This window comes from Oryzias latipes, chromosome 24 (genome assembly GCF_002234675.1).
Source record: "Oryzias latipes chromosome 24, ASM223467v1".
Taxonomy (NCBI): Eukaryota; Metazoa; Chordata; class Actinopteri; order Beloniformes; family Adrianichthyidae; genus Oryzias; species Oryzias latipes.
In genome coordinates, this window is record NC_019882.2 from 21,768,418 (window position 1) to 21,786,207 (window position 17,790).

Consider the following 17,790-nt stretch of genomic DNA (forward strand, 5'->3'; position numbering starts at 1 on the left):
CGTGTGTTTGTGCAGAGATGATCCATGACTGGGAGGTGTACAGTGTTCAGCAGGATATCGATCCAGAGGAAAAGAGACGTAACTTTGAGCTGGTCCAGCAGATGCTCAGCTGGATGAGGCAGCTTGACGTGTCACAACAACTACCTGTTGCCAAGAACGAGTCGACCGAGGCCCACGACTGTGAGAACAATAATCAGCACCTTCACACACAAATACAACCACTACAGGCGTACACTGCTGACACTCATTTCTTACCAACCCTGTATTCCTGTCATGATAAAGAACACATCCATCTTCAACTCCTACTGTCTTAAGGACCAAGTCCAAAAGCCTCATAAACACCAATTTACACATTTTACCTCTGCCTTCTGTTCTGGATGTTTCATTTGCTTTTGTATTCTCCAAAAATGTTCATGTCATGTTTTTGCATTAAGTCAGTTCTTCATGCTGCCATTTCTCTCCATAGATTCATTGATGCCAAGCGTTTGATTGTTAGATCGATTGCCTTCAACTTTTCTTTGTTTTCTCCATCATTGTTGTTTGAATATGAAGCGCAAAATGACAAATCTAAAAAATTAAGGGTCAATGCGTAGGATTTCATTCAGTTTTATTGGTCCACTATAACCTGTTTAGTAATTTCCCAAGTCTGACAAGATGAGGCTAATTTTTTTTGGGCGTATGAACTTCTTTAGACTGTAAAAGTCTATAAATAAGCCACATAATTGTTTAAGGTGCAGGACTCATAGTGTGGGAAAAGAGTAGGATCTTATAATCCAGAAATGACGGTAATCTTTAGATTGAACATAGTTTGTGTGAACTTTAAACATGTGATGCCAGAGTCCTGCTCTGTGTGTTTTCAGTGCTAAGGCGCATCCATCAGCTGGAGAAGAAGCTGAAAACCACCGGGAGCCGCCTTTCTCCTATTAAGGAGCTCATGTCTCGCTTCTCCATCAGGCTGAAGGAGGCTCAAGACTTTCTCCTGAGAGCAGCCACCACACTGGAGGAAAGCAAGAACAAACACAGGGCCAGCATCATCCAACTCCACAGGAAGAAGGTGCTTCTGTCAACTCCTCCTTCTCAGTTACAATGGGATTCTGCAGACTGACACTGATGACACCATGTGTCCAAATAGAGTTCTGATTTTTAAAGGCACAAATATATCATGGATACTGTGAAAGAGCTGCAAAAGAGAGGTCTGTCTGTAGTTAGCAAGCAATTTCATTGCACTCTGTCCCCTCTGGAATTTGAGCTGTGGGAACAAAGGCATGGAGCCATGTGTGGAAGTTTAGGAGTTTCCACATCATTAATGCAGCCCATCAGAGCTACAGTGGGGGGAAAAAGTATTTAATCAGCCAACAATTGTGCAAGTTTTCCCACTTAAAAAGGCCTGTAATTTTCATCATTACTCAATTATGAGGGGCAAAATTAGAAAAAGAGCCACAAAAATTCCACTGTCTGATTTTAAAGAATTTTTAAATTATGGTGGAAAATAAGTATTTGGTCAATTAAGAAACTTCAAGCCAATACTTATATACCCTTTGTTGGTAATGACAGCAGTCAAATGTTTTCTGTAAGTCTTCACAAAGTTTTCACAAACCGTTGTTGGTATTTTGGCCCATTCCTCCATGCAGATCTCCTCTAGAGCAGTGATGTTTGGGGCTGTTGCTGGGCAACACGGACTTCATCTCCCTCCAAAGATTTTCTATGGGGCTGAGATATAGAGACTGGCTAGGCCATTGAAATGCTTCTTATGAAGCCACTCCTTCGTTACCTGGGCAACTTGTGTTTGGGATTGTTGTCATGCTGAAAGACCGAGCCACATTTCATCTTTAATGTTGATGGACGGAGGTTTTCACTCAAAATCTGACGATACATGGCCCCATTCATTCTTGCCATTACATGGATCAGTCGTCCTCATCCCTTTGCTGAAAAACAGCCACAAAGCATGATGTTTCCACCCCCATGCTTTACAGTAGATATGGTGTTCTTTGGATACAACTCAGCATTCTTCGTCCTCCAATCATCCAAATGCTCTCTAGCAACTTTAGACGGGCCTGCGCAAGTACTGGCTTTAGCAAGGGGACACGTTTTTTCTCATTTTGTTTTCTCATAGTGGAAGTAGACATATGATGAAAATTGCATGTCTCTCTCATCTTTTTCATGGGAAAACTTGCACAAATGGTGACTGACTAATGACAATTTTAGCCCTCTGTATATATGATCCTCAAAGACAGTTAGTTTCATTATTTTTGCTAAACTATCCAAAATTCAGAACGGAGTTTGTGTTGTTGAAGGCAGAGTGAAAGTACAAAAAAGAGGAGCTAGTGACACATTACTTTTGCATCAAGCTGTGTGGTCAAAGTTATAGCTTGGTGTGTAACTCACATAAACTGGCAGCTTCAGACTAAAATGTCTTAAATCACATCAAATGTTTGACATTTCTGCCTTTTTACAGGATCATTAAGGGCAGAAGACCTAAAAAGAATGCTAACATCAGACATTTTAAGTTCATCATTACTAGTCGTCTCTGCGCTCTCATAGTTTTAAGGAAACATAGAAGTTCTCTGCAAATTAATCTGAATCAAGCAGCTTTGATCCGTGTACACATACGTAAAAGGCCTCAAAGTTTCTTTGTCTAGACGGTTAATTATGACTGGTGGCAAGTAGGAGGCACTTCTGGACTACGACACCTTCAGCTTTCCAAAATATGAGTAACAATTGTCCTTGTGTCCATTAATGTTTAGGTTTCATCTCTTTTTAAAGAGCCTGTTGGAGCCGACATTGTCAACAAGGAAAGTTATTTTTCACTAAAGCAGCAGACGTGACCAGAACTGCTGACCGTCCAGGTGTTCCAGATGTCAGTGTGTGCAGCCGCCTGCACAGTGGAAAAATGCTTCAGCCTCATTAGCAGTCTCTGACTCTGCTTTGATGTTTCTCATCTGGATCTCTGGAGTTCATCAGAGAAGCCAGAGTTCATGCTCTGTGAACATGCTGGCAGGTTCACATGCTCTCACGGCAGCCAGCCACCCTTTTTTTGTCTGAGCACTCAAGTTGCCAGAAAGACACAGGTCTCTCTGTGGAGACGCAAAGACTTCAAATCCCAGAACTGGTTGGTTTGCTTCTGATGGGATCAATCAGAATCATTCAATTCACAATCCCAGATAAGTGATGTGAATGAACATAACAGCTCATATAGTGCTCTACCCATGTGATAAGTTTGAAGACTTATTTGCTAAGGGGGTTGATCATGGTCCAACATCTGTTCAGCTCTTGTTCATTCTCTGAGGGTTTCAGGTAATCCCTAAAACTACACACTTGTTGATATCCAGCTTCAAATCAGTCAACTTTTGTTCTTCCTTGTCAGTGTGCAGTTTTTGATAAAAAATTGAGCACTGAATGCTCACAAAAGAAATTAGAGCCTTTATTTTATTTTAAAAAAATCACAAGAATATTTGTCAGCAAATCCTTTCTTCCTTGTGACCCTTTAAAATGGACAATAGTTCTGTTTGTTGGTGTTTCCTCCATCTCCACTGTTTTCTGACTGATAAATGGAAAAAACCCTCTTTCAAATGCTTTCATTGTGTTTGTGTCTGGCAGGCGAAGCAGCAGAGGTTTGCCAAGGACACTTTGGATGTCAACATCACCCTGGAGACTAGCAGAGTTTTCCTGATTGAAACCCAGCAGACAGCGGCAGACCTGGAGGCTTTGGTTCAGGTGACAACAGACAACGACACTAAAGCCCTTTTTAGACTGAAATCATTTCTGTGAATCTGCTGTGTATCTGGCGCCTTTGCGTGTTTGTGCAGAATGTGACGGAGTATCATGCTGCCATTGATGGTGCCAGCCAGAGGCTGGTGGAGAAGACGGAGCAGCTCATGCTTGCAGACAGGGATTTGGTCCAGAGAGCTGATGAGCACGCTCAGAACATGGAGCGAGATGCCAACATGCTGGAAGAGTGAGAGCACTTCTGACAGAAGCTGAAATGTTCAACCAAACAGGAATTTTCAGTACTTTATAGTCAAGTAACAAGTTAACAATATGGGAAAAAAAACTTTTAAGAACCTAAAGATGAAATGTTTTCACTCAGAAAGTTATAAACAAATCAAAAGCTCCTGTTTTGGGCAGCAGGATTGTTGGAAGAATTGTCAACAACATTTTGCTGCTAGGAAATGAAAGTGATTATTTGCCATGTTGTTCTTCTTCTTGAGGGATCTGAAAGAAAGTGACGCCAACGGTTTTGTTCAGAAAGCCATCAGCGCCGTCAACGTTTACAACAACATAGTGAAATACATTGAGGACGCCAACATCACATCACGCACCACCCTTAACTTAGCTCAGAGAGCTGAAGACGTACGTCAGCCAACAGAAATTCTTCATTCTCTCATTTCTGTGAGTCAGCTCCAGTTTTTATTTCTCTGCCTTTCAGGCCATCACTGGGATTAATGCCCAGCTGGATTACCTGGTGACACAAAGTGACAATGTTTTCAAGAAGTCAGTTTCTCTGTTTTCAGAAAAAATGGGTACGTTTTATATTTATGTCCTATATGAAAGAGTCCTGTTAAGGAGGAAGCTGGACGGTGCAGGTCTGACCCTCACTGCTTTGTGCTTTCGCAGAGGTGGAGAAAGAGGCAACAGACAAAATTAATTACATTGAGGAGACTCGGGAGATTATGGACAAGAACGCCAAAAAACTCAAAGAAATAGAACAGGACATCAGTGAAATTCACACCGGTGAGAGAGACTCATTGTTAGTGAACTGGAACTGATACAGCATGCTATCCTAATTTGTGCTGCATTTCTTTTTAGCCCTCGTTAGTTCTTTAAAAAGGTTGCAGATACTAAGAACCATAAACTGGAGCCAAATGTTCCTGGTTTCCAGTTTTCTTTCATGTCAATAATTTAATGCTAACAAAAAGATTTAACTGGTCATTTTGCTCCCACACAAGTCCATTTAAACATATTTATGGTCTTTAATTTTTTTTTCTTGTTTTTACAAATAAACTAATTAGTGCCCTTTTACCAGTTTAAATTAATAATACTTTTGGGCAAAATGTTCATTTTTTGTTGAATTACTTACATCAGTACTTGTACTTGAAACATAGAATTTCACTTGATTGAGTGATTTTAACCCCACAAGATTTGTCTTCCTCAGTGTGCTATTGTCCAGTGACGCTGTTTTAGCTCCTAAATCTGTTATTTTTTTACAGATAAAACCCGACGACGATTGGATTTTACCTCACAAGTAGCTGACAGGACTTTGAACCGCTCAGCGGAAGTGCTTCAAACTGTCACCCCTATCCACAACAAGGTGGAGGAGTGGGACAGCAACATGAGAAAGAATAAATACTCCGTGACTGCATATGAACAGGCTGTTGACTCAGCAGGGAAAGCTGGTATGAGGTCAATTCCACAATCATTTAAAAACACAACTTTAAAAAAAACAACAACACAAGAACAGCAGTACACTAGCAGGCGTTTGATTGAAAGTGATGAATCACCAACATGTTTTGTAGAGTGCTGAAATCCCGTTTCTTTCCCTTGATTTGTGCTAAAGTGGAGAGACTGAATGCGCTCGTTCCTGAACTACTGAACAGGCTCAAGGTTGTAGAGAACAAGAAGCCAGTGAATAATGTCACTACCAACATCGTGAGGATCCGAGAGCTCATCGCCCAAGCCAGGAGTGTGGCCAAGAAAGTAAGTTTACCGCTGAGATTGTGGCTCATGAAAAGTTCTCAAAAGGCATGGCGCAAAAGATTAATATCCAGCCGTGACTCTAGGCTTCACTAATTTCAGACTGCAATCCAAAGATTGTCACATCACACAAACGTCACTGTGGGCTGATAAAACTGTTGATCCAACAACTACAGAGACAGCAGTAAAGAAAAGAAGATAAATATGTTGAAATGTTTGGATGTTTTTGAACACTCTGGTCTGGTTCTACCTAAGGTTCAAGTCTCCATGAAGTTTGATGGGCAATCTTCTGTAGAGCTTCATCGTCACAGCAACCTGGAAGACTTGAAGACAGTGACCTCCATTAGTCTGTTCATGAGGGTGGATCCAGACAAGGACCCCATTGAGGACCGATTTGTCTTGTACCTGGGAGATAGAAATGTGAGGAATCCAACAGAAACTAACTTTTTTTCTGATTTAGGATTAAAATTTGCACAAAAAAGAGAAAACAAACAAAGAAAAACAAGACAAAACCAAGACAAGCAGCCTGGAGCTGCAGGTGGAGACGAGAGACGTACAGCTGTTTTAGTTGTTTCAGCTTTTTAGCTGTCTGAGGAAAATGTGAGCATTATGGGAACAAACATGATGTTGTAATCACTGTGTGGTGTTTCTGTTTTAGGGATCAAAAGACTACATGGGGTTAGCCATCAAGAGTGACAACCTGGTGTTCATTTACAAACTTGGAGGAGAAGAAGTTGAGATCTCTCTCACCTCAAAGCCTGTCAGCCAATGGCCTGCAGTCTTTAACTACATCAAAGTTGAACGGTACATTACTTATGAATGCATATTTTGTGTGTTTGTTGTGTACAGATCCCTGGAAACCGCGTTTAAATCAATGTTCAAAGCCCTCGGGTTCATGTGTTGCTAAACAAGTTTTTACGTTTGTTTTTGGGCTCTACGTACAAACTTGGACATTCACTGAACGCAAGATAAACAGCTGAACTTTGACCAATCAGAGATTTGATAGTGACGTGTAGATAGCATCCTTTTCAAAACACTCAAGTGCCAACCATTGGAAACAAAATCATGGAAGAGAAATTAATAGTTGCGTTTTGTGCCTGGCTGGAATTATATGACACAAAACATTTCATACATCAGAATAGAGCTGTGAAAGAAAAAGCCTGAAGCAAGATGGATGGATGGATGGATGGATGGATGGATGTGTTGTCCAAGGAGGTACTGCAAAGTTTTTGAACATGGGACCACAACAATTTCAAATCAACATGTCTTCTGGTAATTGTTTACTTTCAGGCTTGGCAGGCATGGTAAACTCTTCCTGACCATACCGAGTCAGAGTTCCAGTGATGAGCAAAAGTTCATTCAGAAAGGCGAAGCTCCAGGCAAAGAATCTCTGTTTGACACAGATCCCAAAGGCACTGTCTTCTTTGTTGGCAAAGTTCCGCCAGACGTCACGGTAATAAGTTCCAAAAGAAACCCTTAAAAAATTGTTGTTGCAGTCTTTACATTTCCCTTTGATTGACTCACAAATATTCTTGTTTTCAAACTAGCTGCCACCTCTTCTGAGTCTTGCTCCTTTTGTGGGTTGCATCGAGTTGGCTTCTCTGAACAACGATGTCATCAGTTTGTACAATTTTAAAAAGATTCACCCAACAAATAATTTGCCACCTCCGTGCCCAAGGTACATGGCTATTTTGATCAGTGGTGACCTCCGAAAAGAAGGAACCTCCATTGTTTTTTACCAAAGATTTTTCCCATCGGTGGTCTGACACTGTCCCATGTCTCATTTTGCTCACAGGTACAAGTTGGCCTTCTCTCAAAGTCGCATTGCAAGCTACCTGTTTGATGGAACAGGTTACGCTCTTGTAAATGACATCGAGAGGAAAGGAAAGTTCGGCACTGTGACCAGATTCGACATTGCTGTGCGAACAGTTGCAAACAATGGTGTCATTTTCCTAATGGTCAACGGGGTACGTCCAATTCTTTGCAGTCCAGTAGAAGTTGTCACAGCTTTTTTTCATATGACAAAGTAGTAGCTAAAAATGGAAGTGTTCAAATTGTGTCTGAATTTTTTCATGTTTCTGCTACTGAAGCACTATTACATATGAGGTTTTTCATCTTTCCACTGTAAGTCTTGATTTATATTATAACAGACAGAGGGAATGTTTCTCTTTTTGTTGCTTTTTACAGGACAAATTCTTCCTTCTGGAGATGAAGAATGGCTTTTTGCGACTCATGTATGACTTTGGCTTCAGCACTGGGCCAAAACTTCTAGAGAACAATTTACCAAAGTTTCAGATAAATGATGCAAGATACCATGAGGTAGATTATCCTCTACTTATGTTTTTGAAGTTGCCGTTGTCTTTGAACGGGCTGTTTACCGTAAGGAATAAATGTCAATGTCCTCCCAGATGTCAGTGATCTACCACCAGTCAAAGAAGGTCATTCTGCTGCTGGACAAGAACCACGTCAAAACAATGGAGAATCCTAAAACCACGCTGCCCTTCTCAGACATCTACATTGGTGGGGCTCCATCCAGTATCCTCAAAGCCAGGTCAGTTATTGATTCCGGTTATCAAAGATATAAGTTGTTTCTTTTTAAATATGGAATGCAGAAAATAGCTTTTGTTTTTCTCCCAGGAAAGCCAGTAAACTGAACTGACTTTTCCAACACTTCGGGTTAATCGTTTTGGGTTAATGGTGGTGGTCAAACTAGTGCTCACCTGCTCCTGCCGTCATTTTTTTGTCCTTCTCCTGTGACATTAATCCCTGACTGCCTCCTCTTTGGTCCTTGGAAAGAAATTGGCATAGTCTGCTCTACAACTATTGTGATGACTGTCTTTAATCTAAAATTAGCTTAGCTTTTTTTTTGAAGCATTTCATCACGGCTCAGTCAAGATCTTTGTAACATTTGCTGCACTCTTCTCAGACAATGCTGTGAAATTGGTCAACAGTTTAACTAAAAACTATACATTTTTCTACAGATTTTCTTAGCTTTTTTTAAAAGAGTGCTATTAAACGTTTTCTTCCAACAGGCCTGAACTGTCCTCCGTGGTTGGCCTGAGAGGCTGTGTGAAAGGATTCCAGTTTCTGAAGAAAGACTTCAACCTTTTGGAGGAGCCTGGCACCATTGGCATCAGCAGCGGTTGCCCAGAGGAGTCCTTTGTAAGCATCTTGTTTCAGTTCAGATGACTCAAAAGAACCACAAAACCTTGGCAAGCAACTTGTAGTAGGAATTTAAAGTAACTTTCAAACCACAGCATAATGAGAAAAGGATAAAAAGCCCCAGAAAAACTGAGATTTCAGGCAAGTAAAGAGCCAGCCCTGCAAAACCCAGGTCTGGTACGCTTGCTCCACCATCTCAACCATCTCCACACTCTGGAATTGACAAAAACTGGAAAATAATATTTTCATTAAAATGTTGCCAGACAGAAGAGAATTGACTGAGTGTATTTATGTCAGAGAAGAGGTTTAAAAATACCTTTTTTATCATTACAGACGTCTCGTAATGCCTATTTTACTGGAAGCGGCTACCTGGGATCCACAGCAAAGATCTCGCCTTTTGACAGTTTTGAAGGAGGAATGAGCTTTAGAACCCTGCAGCCCAGTGGACTTCTGTTCTACCACACTGAAGAGGTAAGCACTTGTTGGCACACTCTAGTTTCCACAAAGATATCACAATAATAAACGGATGTTTCAAACAACAAATTCATTTTCATCTTCAGTCCAGCGAGTTCAGCATCTCTGTGGAGAACGGAGCAGTAGTATTGAACTGTAAAGGCACAAAGGTCAAATCCCACAAAAAGCAATACAATGATGGAAGGACACACTTCTTAATGGCTTCAGTGAACAAGCAGGTGTAAGTATTTCACTAGACGCTAGCTGCTGTCTTTGGCTCTAATCTCTTTTCACTGTTTGCCAGAGTTGCTTTCTGTTTCAACAGTTGCATGTGTGACACTCCTGATAGATGTTGACTTGATTGCTGTCCTTTGCAGCTTTATGTCCATCCTCTAATACACGTGTCAAACTCAAGGCCCGGGGGCCAAACGTGGCCCCCCATGTCATTTTATGAGGGCCACCAGAGCATAAAAGTTTTTATTTTCTTAAAAAAAAAAAACAATTGGTGTGTATTTATTCATATCAAGGGGGAATCAGACTTGAAATATGGGATTGGGCAACTATACATTAGGACTTAAACACTGTCCATATAATCTAACCTGACAGAATCAAAAGTAAAAGGATTTATGCTAAAGTAACAAGCTAACATGTTTTCTATGCAACTGTAATTGTCACTTTAAAAAGTTATAGTAAATAAATAATGAGTTATTTAACATTAAGCTGTTACATTTCTTTTTCATTACATTTAGTTATATGTATAAGTTATATCTGGCCCTTTGATGACGACAAGTCCTGCTGATGTGGCCCTCAGAAAATGAGTTTGACACCCCTGCTCAAATACTTTCATTGTATAAAGCATTATGTAAAAATTATAACAACAATATTTAATTTTCTTTTAATAATCAAGTTGGATTATAACTCTGAAATTAATGCACAGCACTAATTATCTGACAGGAGGATATACAGAAAAAGACTGAACAATTCTCCAATGACTAACTTACTGAATCTTGTTCTGTAGTTACTCTCTGGTGGTGGATGATAAAGACAAGCGGGAGAACAAACGGCCTTCATCAGCCTCAAAGTCCCCTGTTGATTCTGCCATGAAGACTTTCTACTTTGGAGGCTCTCCAAGCAGCAGCTTCAAGAACTTCAGTGGCTGCATCAGCTACACTTACATCAGCAGGTGAAAAAGGCCCACACATTCAGGAGCCGTCAGGATGTGCTTAATGAAGCTGTTTTACAGATTTAATTAGGAAGGAAGAAAGATATATAGACAGACAGACAGACAGACAGACAGACAGACAGACAGACAGACAGACAGACAGACAGACAGACAGACAGACAGACAGACAGACAGACATTGTGGAAGCGTGTGGTGTGTACATGGATGCTTTCAGGCCTGCAGTGTCTGAGGTTGTGGCCTGAGTCCTCACACTGGATCAGTGCATGAGCAGGGTGGTGTCTGTCAGGGGGGTGAAGATGTTTGAGGATGCACCCCATGTTGCTGGATGCTGTAATGAGTTGGATTGTCTTCATTCATCTGTAGGGAGGACCAAGACATTGAAGCTGAGGACTTTCAGAAGTACACAGAGAGGGTCCAAACATCTCTACAGGACTGTCCGGTAGTCAGCCCTCCAGCAGCTCATTTGTTTAGGCACAGAAATGCTACTTCAGGATCCAAACAGACCCAGAAGGTAACTGGAAGGGGGTATTTTTAAAAACTGAGCTGCTGGATGGGTCTGCACTTTTCTATCTTTGCATGGGTTTAACTGATGAATGCTGTGACAGGTTACCAGAGATGAATCCAGTCTCATAAGTGACCTAAGGGGGAATGAACAGGAGCAATCAGAACCAAACGTGGAGCCCTGCTTCCTCTCCAGTAGTCCCAGAGCACTGCAGGATGCCTTCCATTATGGAACCACTGCCAACAGCAGGCAGCACTACACAAATGTCCCCAACTCTCTTTCCAAGAGGTAAGTTCAGAGCAGAATCCTGTCTTGGTAACCTCAAAGTCAGCTACTACATGGATGTCTTCTTTTAGGTTCAATTTCTCCGTATCTCTGAAGACTCAGTTGTCCTTTGGCCTCATCTTTTACATATCAGATAGTCGCGAGGACAATTTTATTTCGCTGTTCCTGAGTCACGGAAAAATTGTCTACACGTTCAACGTAGCAGACCAGAGAGTGAAAATCAGCGGGAAAGGCAGACTTGATGATGGCGCATGGCACCATGTAGGTTCATGACATCATTTCATCTATGTTATCTGTGAACAATTATCCATAGATGTTTTGCTTTGGACTGACATATGAATGTTTTTTTTCTCCAAAGATAAACGTCACCCGTGATGGGAACCTTGGCCGCTTAACAGTAGATGGACTTCCAACCCTAGAGGACAGAGCTCATAGAAGAAACGAACCCTGGCAGATTAGCCGCCCTCTGTTCATCGGTGGAGTTATTCCAGGGTTGACTCTAAAGAATATTCCGGTATGAGTTGGTTCGGTAGGAGTATGAAGAGTTGATTCTGACCTCACACGTGAACATAACCTCAAGTATCATGTCAATAGGCCAGAAAACTTGATTTTGGTGGTTGTTGTTCTTTTGTTTGTTTTTTACAGCACTTTTAGGAATATTTTTTAAGCTTTTGATTTTTAGAATATGTTGAAGTCATTAAAGCACAGCTGCTTATCAGAAAGCACACCGTGGGGACTTCCACTTGGTTTTCTGCAAGTTTATTATGAAAATTCTGAGGAAGCAAATATTGGCTGTTTGTCATGACAGGCAGATCCTGCACACAGCGGCATTGGCTGGCATTGAGGCAGGACTTGGAAATGCAGGAAATTTTGCGACACCATGAAAATAACATGGAGGCTTAGCCACCCAGTGCTATGTGTAGTCTCTATCAAAGAGTCAAAATCACATGGACATCAGGGGTGGTACTCCTGAATTGGCAAAGTCAGTTGATGGTTCCCCTTTAAAAAGGGGACCTGAAAATATCACATATATGGAGAAATCCCATTCTTGGGAGGTACGTTTAGTTCTGAATGGGAGTACTGGACCACCTCTCTAGCCTTATAGTCATCAAAGAATCTTCAAATATGGTACATCTGGTCCACGTATGTTTTGCTAACTTTGAGAGGGACATTGACTGAGTTGTATGGGATGTGCTATGTGGGAAGATCTTGGAATATGGGATAGATGGCTCCATGAAGGACACTATCTCGACTCTATTAAAAAACAGCAGATTGGTTTTTATACGCTGCAGTAGATCAGAGTCGCCGGGACTGGGAATAGGACAACTTGCCTTTTGACACAAATTCTATTCATTACTTTATCAGATTTTGTCTGTGGATCCAAATGGTAGAAGGATTTGTCTTTGGTTGTCTTGAAAGAGTGGAGATGACTGCGGCCGTAGTTATCAGCTGGAAAAAAGTGGGACGCTGCCTTTGGCTTAGGAATGAGTCACTTCTCCATGTAGAGGAGCTTGAGTTTCTGGGCTTTCTGAGGGCAAAATTAAGTTGACCAATGCATTGGATCAACACCTGCCAGGACTCAAAGTTTTTTTTTTTTTTAATGAGAAGTGAAAATCACAAAAAGGAAACGAGGAAAGGTGAAAGAGTGAAAAAAAAAACAATCATGCTTTACAGCCTTTTTGAAGGAATTATTAATGAGGTAACTTCTCCCCTTTTCATTAGACAACACTGGTTAAGGATTATAGTTAGTTACCTTTTTCTGCTTTAAACAATTTTTTAACAACTTTTGACGTTGTCTTCTGCAATGTTTTTCAATCTGTGTGCAGCGGTACACTAGTGTGCCATGAGAAATTAGAGAAATTATTGATTTTCACTGGCCTAAAGCATTTACCATAGTCAGGGAATAACCTCTGTGTTCATCTAAGCAGTTAGGAACATGAAAGATCATTAAACACTTTTTTCTTTGTGTGTTTTTTTTTAATTTATGTTTAACACACTTTGCTAAGAAGGACTAAATTGTTAATACAGTTTCAATTCTTGGACATTTTCGGTTGGTGGTGTGTTTATCTTTGCTCAAAAATGATTAAAAAACACTTATCTATCGGCCTTTTGTAAAGTAATTCTTTTAACTGATGTGAGTGACAGACACAAGCAAAGATGCACTAAATGTAAATATTTATGTTTGAAGACGTAGCAGAATGAAAGTGTGAGAGCATGAGCACTGATAGTAACACGGCACAGCTGTTCACGACTTTGGTTTCTGCTGTTGAACTGTTCCTGCTCGGTTAGCTGCTGTGTGTTTTCAGTTCACGCTGTTTCCCTGTTTCTCTGCAGAGAAACTCGGCGCTCAGCTTTACTGGTTGTTTGAAGAATCTGCAGCTGAATGACAGGAAACTGTCGACTCCAGCAGAGATGTTTGGGGTTACCCCATGCTTCCAGGGACTTTCTGAGCCAGGAGCATACTTTTCAGAAGAAGGAGGATATGTTGTCCTGGGTATGTCTATAATGCATCTTTTCAGCTGATGTTTAATGACACAGTGACATTAGAGTTGTAAGATCTATCATTGATTGAAAGAATAGTGAAAAACACGATGCCATGTCTGCCTTAAAACATTTTTGCAACATCATAAAGCCAAAACCCCCACTAAGTTTATGAAACGTGTCAAAACCATTCTCTGTAAAATCAGTATGGACGGTACAGTAGATATGGCCGAATGACTCACTTGTTTGGCCAATTTTTCTGCTCAGTTTCCAACAAAGCTAATCCTTCCCAAAACTGAACAAGCAAGTCCTGAAAGTTGTTGTGACAGAAGCATGCATGTGACGTGCTGTGGGTTTTCGGGTTGTCCGGGCCCAGGCAGGGTCTTAGACAGGAGCGGCTGCATCTTAAAAGGAGCAACTTAAAGTTTCCTTGAGCCACCTTAAGGAATATTATGAAAAGGGAAAGTACCATTGCCTTTCATTTGACAAGTGTATGCTGAAGTATTTGTAAGGATAATGTAAGCTTCACACACAGATCACATGCGGGTGATGCCCTTAAGTCACCTTATAGTCTTTAGTAAGGCGTCAGTACCTCATGTGTCTCACACATCACTATGATAATTAAGTATCTGTAGGATGCCCCTCAAACAACGCTCTGATTATTTAATTTTTAAATTCTAACAGTAAAGCTGCATTCAAGGAGCATGTACTTAGAACGTGAACAGGATCAGCTGGCCTCTTATGCAGTTCGCAAGATTTGTTAAGAGTATAAAAAATGAAAACTCTGCATCTCACATACCCTCACTTACCCATGCATGTTGTATAATTGTTTGTTACCGCTTGTCACTTGCAGTATTTTAAGTGAAATGCAACAAGAATTGGAGACACAACAAAAAAAATGTATTCCTAGACTACAGTTGTCATGGATACTAAGTTTACCACTTGGATTCTGGTCCAAACTTTGACACTAAGGAGAAGGATGTGTGAAGGCTCAGAAAAATAAAGGTTTTCTGCTTCGTTTTGGTTTGTGAAGAGTTGATGGGAAAGCAGAGCAAGCTTCATGCTGTTTTGTTCTTCTGCAGATAAATCCCACCAGTTGGGGCTGAAGTTTGAGCTGGTCATGGAGCTCCGCCCCCGTGTGGCGTCTGCTGTGTTACTGCATGCTCGCTCATCAGAGCAATTTTTCACTCTGTACATCCATGAGGGCGCGGTGAGTTTCATGAGGATCCAGAGCAATGTTGGTTCTTACCACAAAAGGAAATAAAAGATGTATAAAAAAAAGCCAACATGAATGGAGGTTCATAAAAATCTTAATTTTAAGTCAAGAAATAAAAAATACAAGCCCCTGTGGAGGAACAGGAGAGACTTTGAAACGGTACAACATCTTTCTGATAACCTTTCTGTGATTAAAACATAAAACTTCTAAATATGATTTTAAATTCAACAAAAAAACTCAAGACCTACGCTACATTGCAAAGTGTTTTGTAGTTTCCAGTTTTAAATTACAAACTAAACGGGGCATGGCATTGTTCTTTATTAAATGATCAATAAATATTATAATTGATATGTATTTTTTAGAAGGAGAACTAAATCAAGCCGTTTTAATGTGATAACAAAACTTTTTTGTATTTTAAAGATTCAATGGGGAAATGACTTGATGATTTTCTATTCCCATTTTCTTTTACTCGTTGCTCTTTTGAATCTGCTTTACACTTGCTTTACCTTTTACCCCCATAAGCTCTTGTGTTACACTGTGGGGCCTTGAAGTGAAGAAGCTTTTGAAGGTACCCAGTTCTCTCATTGCTGTGTTGGTGTCAATGTACAGAACCAGCATTAAAATATAGATATTACATAGCATCAAATTACACAACACTGCATCAGCTGGAGGAGGTAACCTTCACATGGCGGCCGTGGTGCAGATGTAGAGCGGTCTGATCAGCAGTGTTGGGGTAACAGATTACAAAGTAACTAGTTACTGTAATTTGTGTATGAGTGGACAAAAAGTAAAGTAATGAGTCGTGAATTATTTTTTAAAATAGGCAATGAGTAAAGTGATTTAATTACAATTGTTTGACTCTTTCAAAGCCAGCCTGGTCCTTCACCGTCCACTGTAATCAGTACTGAGATTCTTTGACGTGTTTCTTTATTCAGGTGGTGGTCGTCGTAAAAGATGGCCCTCATGAGTTCTTCACTAAAGTGTCTCTAAGGCATGGTGTGTGTGATGGCACGTGGCACAGAATCACAGGTCAGAACAAGTTGCTCTTCTCTCACCGTTCTTTAAGCAAAGGGCTCATCAGAGAATGATAGTCTGAGTTCTCGTGGCTCTTCTTCTCAGTGATCCGGGATGTTGGCATCCTCCAGCTGAACGTTGACTCTGAGGTCAGTCATGTCGTGGGACAGGTAAAGTCCAGCTCCGCCGACCCCGGGATGCTAGTGTTCATAGGCGGATTCCCAAGTAAGTCGGGAGCCCTTTCTTCTCCTCCTGTTTGTTTTTAAACCAGCACCTCTGCTCACCCATTCACCCCCTCTTTTCCTTTCAGATCACTTCCCCACAGACAAAAATGCCACCAGGAAATCCTTTGTGGGCTGCATGAAGAATCTGACCATCAACGACAGTCCAGTCAGCCTCAGCAAAGCAGTTCTGGTCAGTGGAGCGGTCAGTGTGGGAACCTGCCCGGCGGCATGACTCTTCCTTGAGCAGAGAGCAAATAATTAAATCTGTTTTTAGGACACCCATCGGCTGAAAGGGTTCTTCACACTCCTTCCTATCGTTAGTTGATTTATATTTGTATCCATTGGTAAAGAGACCAAATCCTCTAAAAACTTGACCATCTTTATGACTAAAAAGGTTAATAAATCTATCTGTAATGAAGACATCCTTTGTTTAAGCACTGTCATGCAAACACAAGTCTTGTGTGTGTTTTTTACACCTGTTCACTTTATATATCAGCTTATTTCTGACAATAAATAGTATCCGTCAATAACGTCTTCCTGGGTCTTTTGGGTCTTTTGTCTGTAATATAACTCGGGGCAGTAACCCCCAAGCTGGAGGAGTGGCTACAACAGATACCTGGAAAGACCTCAGACCTCTCAGTCCAGAAAAGAACAGTGCTAGGAACAGCTAAGATACTGCAGGACCCTCAAGCTCCCAGGCCTCTGGTAGAGGACCCGAGCTTGGAGGAGAAACCACCCGCGGAAGGTGAGAGGGGCATATATATATATATACACACACCATAAATATATATTGGGGGATTCAGTCCCCGAAGGAACAATAGCAGGCATTGAGGACAGTTACAAGAACCCTGGAATTCCACAGGCAAACGGCAACCTGGAGCAGGCAACAAGGAAAGCTGCAACAGCTAAATACCTCCAATGAATAAGGCAAGTCCTGAGAAGCCAGCTCAATGGCAAGAACAAGACCCGGGCAATAAACAGCTATGCATATAATTTGCAGTGTGTGAATGGGGCTGTGAAGCACTTTGGGCTGTAACCCTTGTGCCATGCTATGCCCCCACCCTTCCATTGACGTGTTCTCCCTACCATGACAAAGGTGGATTAAGGTGGAAAGATTTCATGTAATCCATGGACACCAGTGAAGATCACAAATCATTGAAGAAAAAAGGTTCAGAGCTCTGTCTAGTGGGTCTAGATGACCCAACTCCCAATGTTAAAGTGCCTAGGATAGCACAAGGGTTAAAGTAAAAGCAACGTAGAAAAGCACTATATAAGTATTCATCTAAACAGTTGTAAAGGCAAAGAGAGAAAACAAGAAAACATTTTAGTATTCACTCATTTGTACTGACTCACATGAATTGAAGTGCCATCCCATTCCTAACCCATATAGTTCAATATGATGTCGGTCCACCAGTGCAGCTGACCTACAGATTGGACATGCTTGAATCTTATGGTGAACACAGTCAAGCTAAAGAGGGAGTCCTTTTTAGTCTGGCTGGCTTGTGGGACTCCTGAGGAAGCTGTGGAGGCAAAAGGTCTGTTCTGGGAGGAGATTGATAAGGCTGTGGACAAGGACGAT

General features: G+C 41.1%; 1 protein-coding gene across 1 annotated transcript in view; it reads left to right on the top strand.

The window, feature by feature from the left end:
* The window catches only part of lama4 (laminin subunit alpha 4), a 41,476-nt gene extending 24,731 nt beyond the window's left edge, over nucleotides 1-16,745 (top strand). Inside the window, exons 12-40 of the mRNA XM_023952973.1 lie at nucleotides 16-180; nucleotides 861-1,054; nucleotides 3,598-3,714; nucleotides 3,807-3,955; nucleotides 4,209-4,350; nucleotides 4,427-4,520; nucleotides 4,615-4,731; nucleotides 5,208-5,393; nucleotides 5,555-5,694; nucleotides 5,947-6,111; nucleotides 6,350-6,495; nucleotides 6,982-7,144; nucleotides 7,239-7,369; nucleotides 7,487-7,658; nucleotides 7,879-8,010; nucleotides 8,100-8,242; nucleotides 8,724-8,853; nucleotides 9,187-9,324; nucleotides 9,414-9,547; nucleotides 10,325-10,489; nucleotides 10,853-11,000; nucleotides 11,095-11,279; nucleotides 11,348-11,537; nucleotides 11,635-11,790; nucleotides 13,611-13,770; nucleotides 14,840-14,967; nucleotides 15,909-16,002; nucleotides 16,093-16,212; nucleotides 16,298-16,745. Of these exons, the coding sequence (XP_023808741.1) occupies nucleotides 16-180; nucleotides 861-1,054; nucleotides 3,598-3,714; nucleotides 3,807-3,955; nucleotides 4,209-4,350; nucleotides 4,427-4,520; nucleotides 4,615-4,731; nucleotides 5,208-5,393; nucleotides 5,555-5,694; nucleotides 5,947-6,111; nucleotides 6,350-6,495; nucleotides 6,982-7,144; nucleotides 7,239-7,369; nucleotides 7,487-7,658; nucleotides 7,879-8,010; nucleotides 8,100-8,242; nucleotides 8,724-8,853; nucleotides 9,187-9,324; nucleotides 9,414-9,547; nucleotides 10,325-10,489; nucleotides 10,853-11,000; nucleotides 11,095-11,279; nucleotides 11,348-11,537; nucleotides 11,635-11,790; nucleotides 13,611-13,770; nucleotides 14,840-14,967; nucleotides 15,909-16,002; nucleotides 16,093-16,212; nucleotides 16,298-16,443 (4,250 nt within the window). The 3' untranslated portion in view covers nucleotides 16,444-16,745. The remainder of the gene's footprint in view (nucleotides 1-15; nucleotides 181-860; nucleotides 1,055-3,597; nucleotides 3,715-3,806; nucleotides 3,956-4,208; nucleotides 4,351-4,426; nucleotides 4,521-4,614; nucleotides 4,732-5,207; nucleotides 5,394-5,554; nucleotides 5,695-5,946; nucleotides 6,112-6,349; nucleotides 6,496-6,981; nucleotides 7,145-7,238; nucleotides 7,370-7,486; nucleotides 7,659-7,878; nucleotides 8,011-8,099; nucleotides 8,243-8,723; nucleotides 8,854-9,186; nucleotides 9,325-9,413; nucleotides 9,548-10,324; nucleotides 10,490-10,852; nucleotides 11,001-11,094; nucleotides 11,280-11,347; nucleotides 11,538-11,634; nucleotides 11,791-13,610; nucleotides 13,771-14,839; nucleotides 14,968-15,908; nucleotides 16,003-16,092; nucleotides 16,213-16,297) is intronic.
* The last annotated feature ends 1,045 nt before the right edge of the window (nucleotides 16,746-17,790 follow it).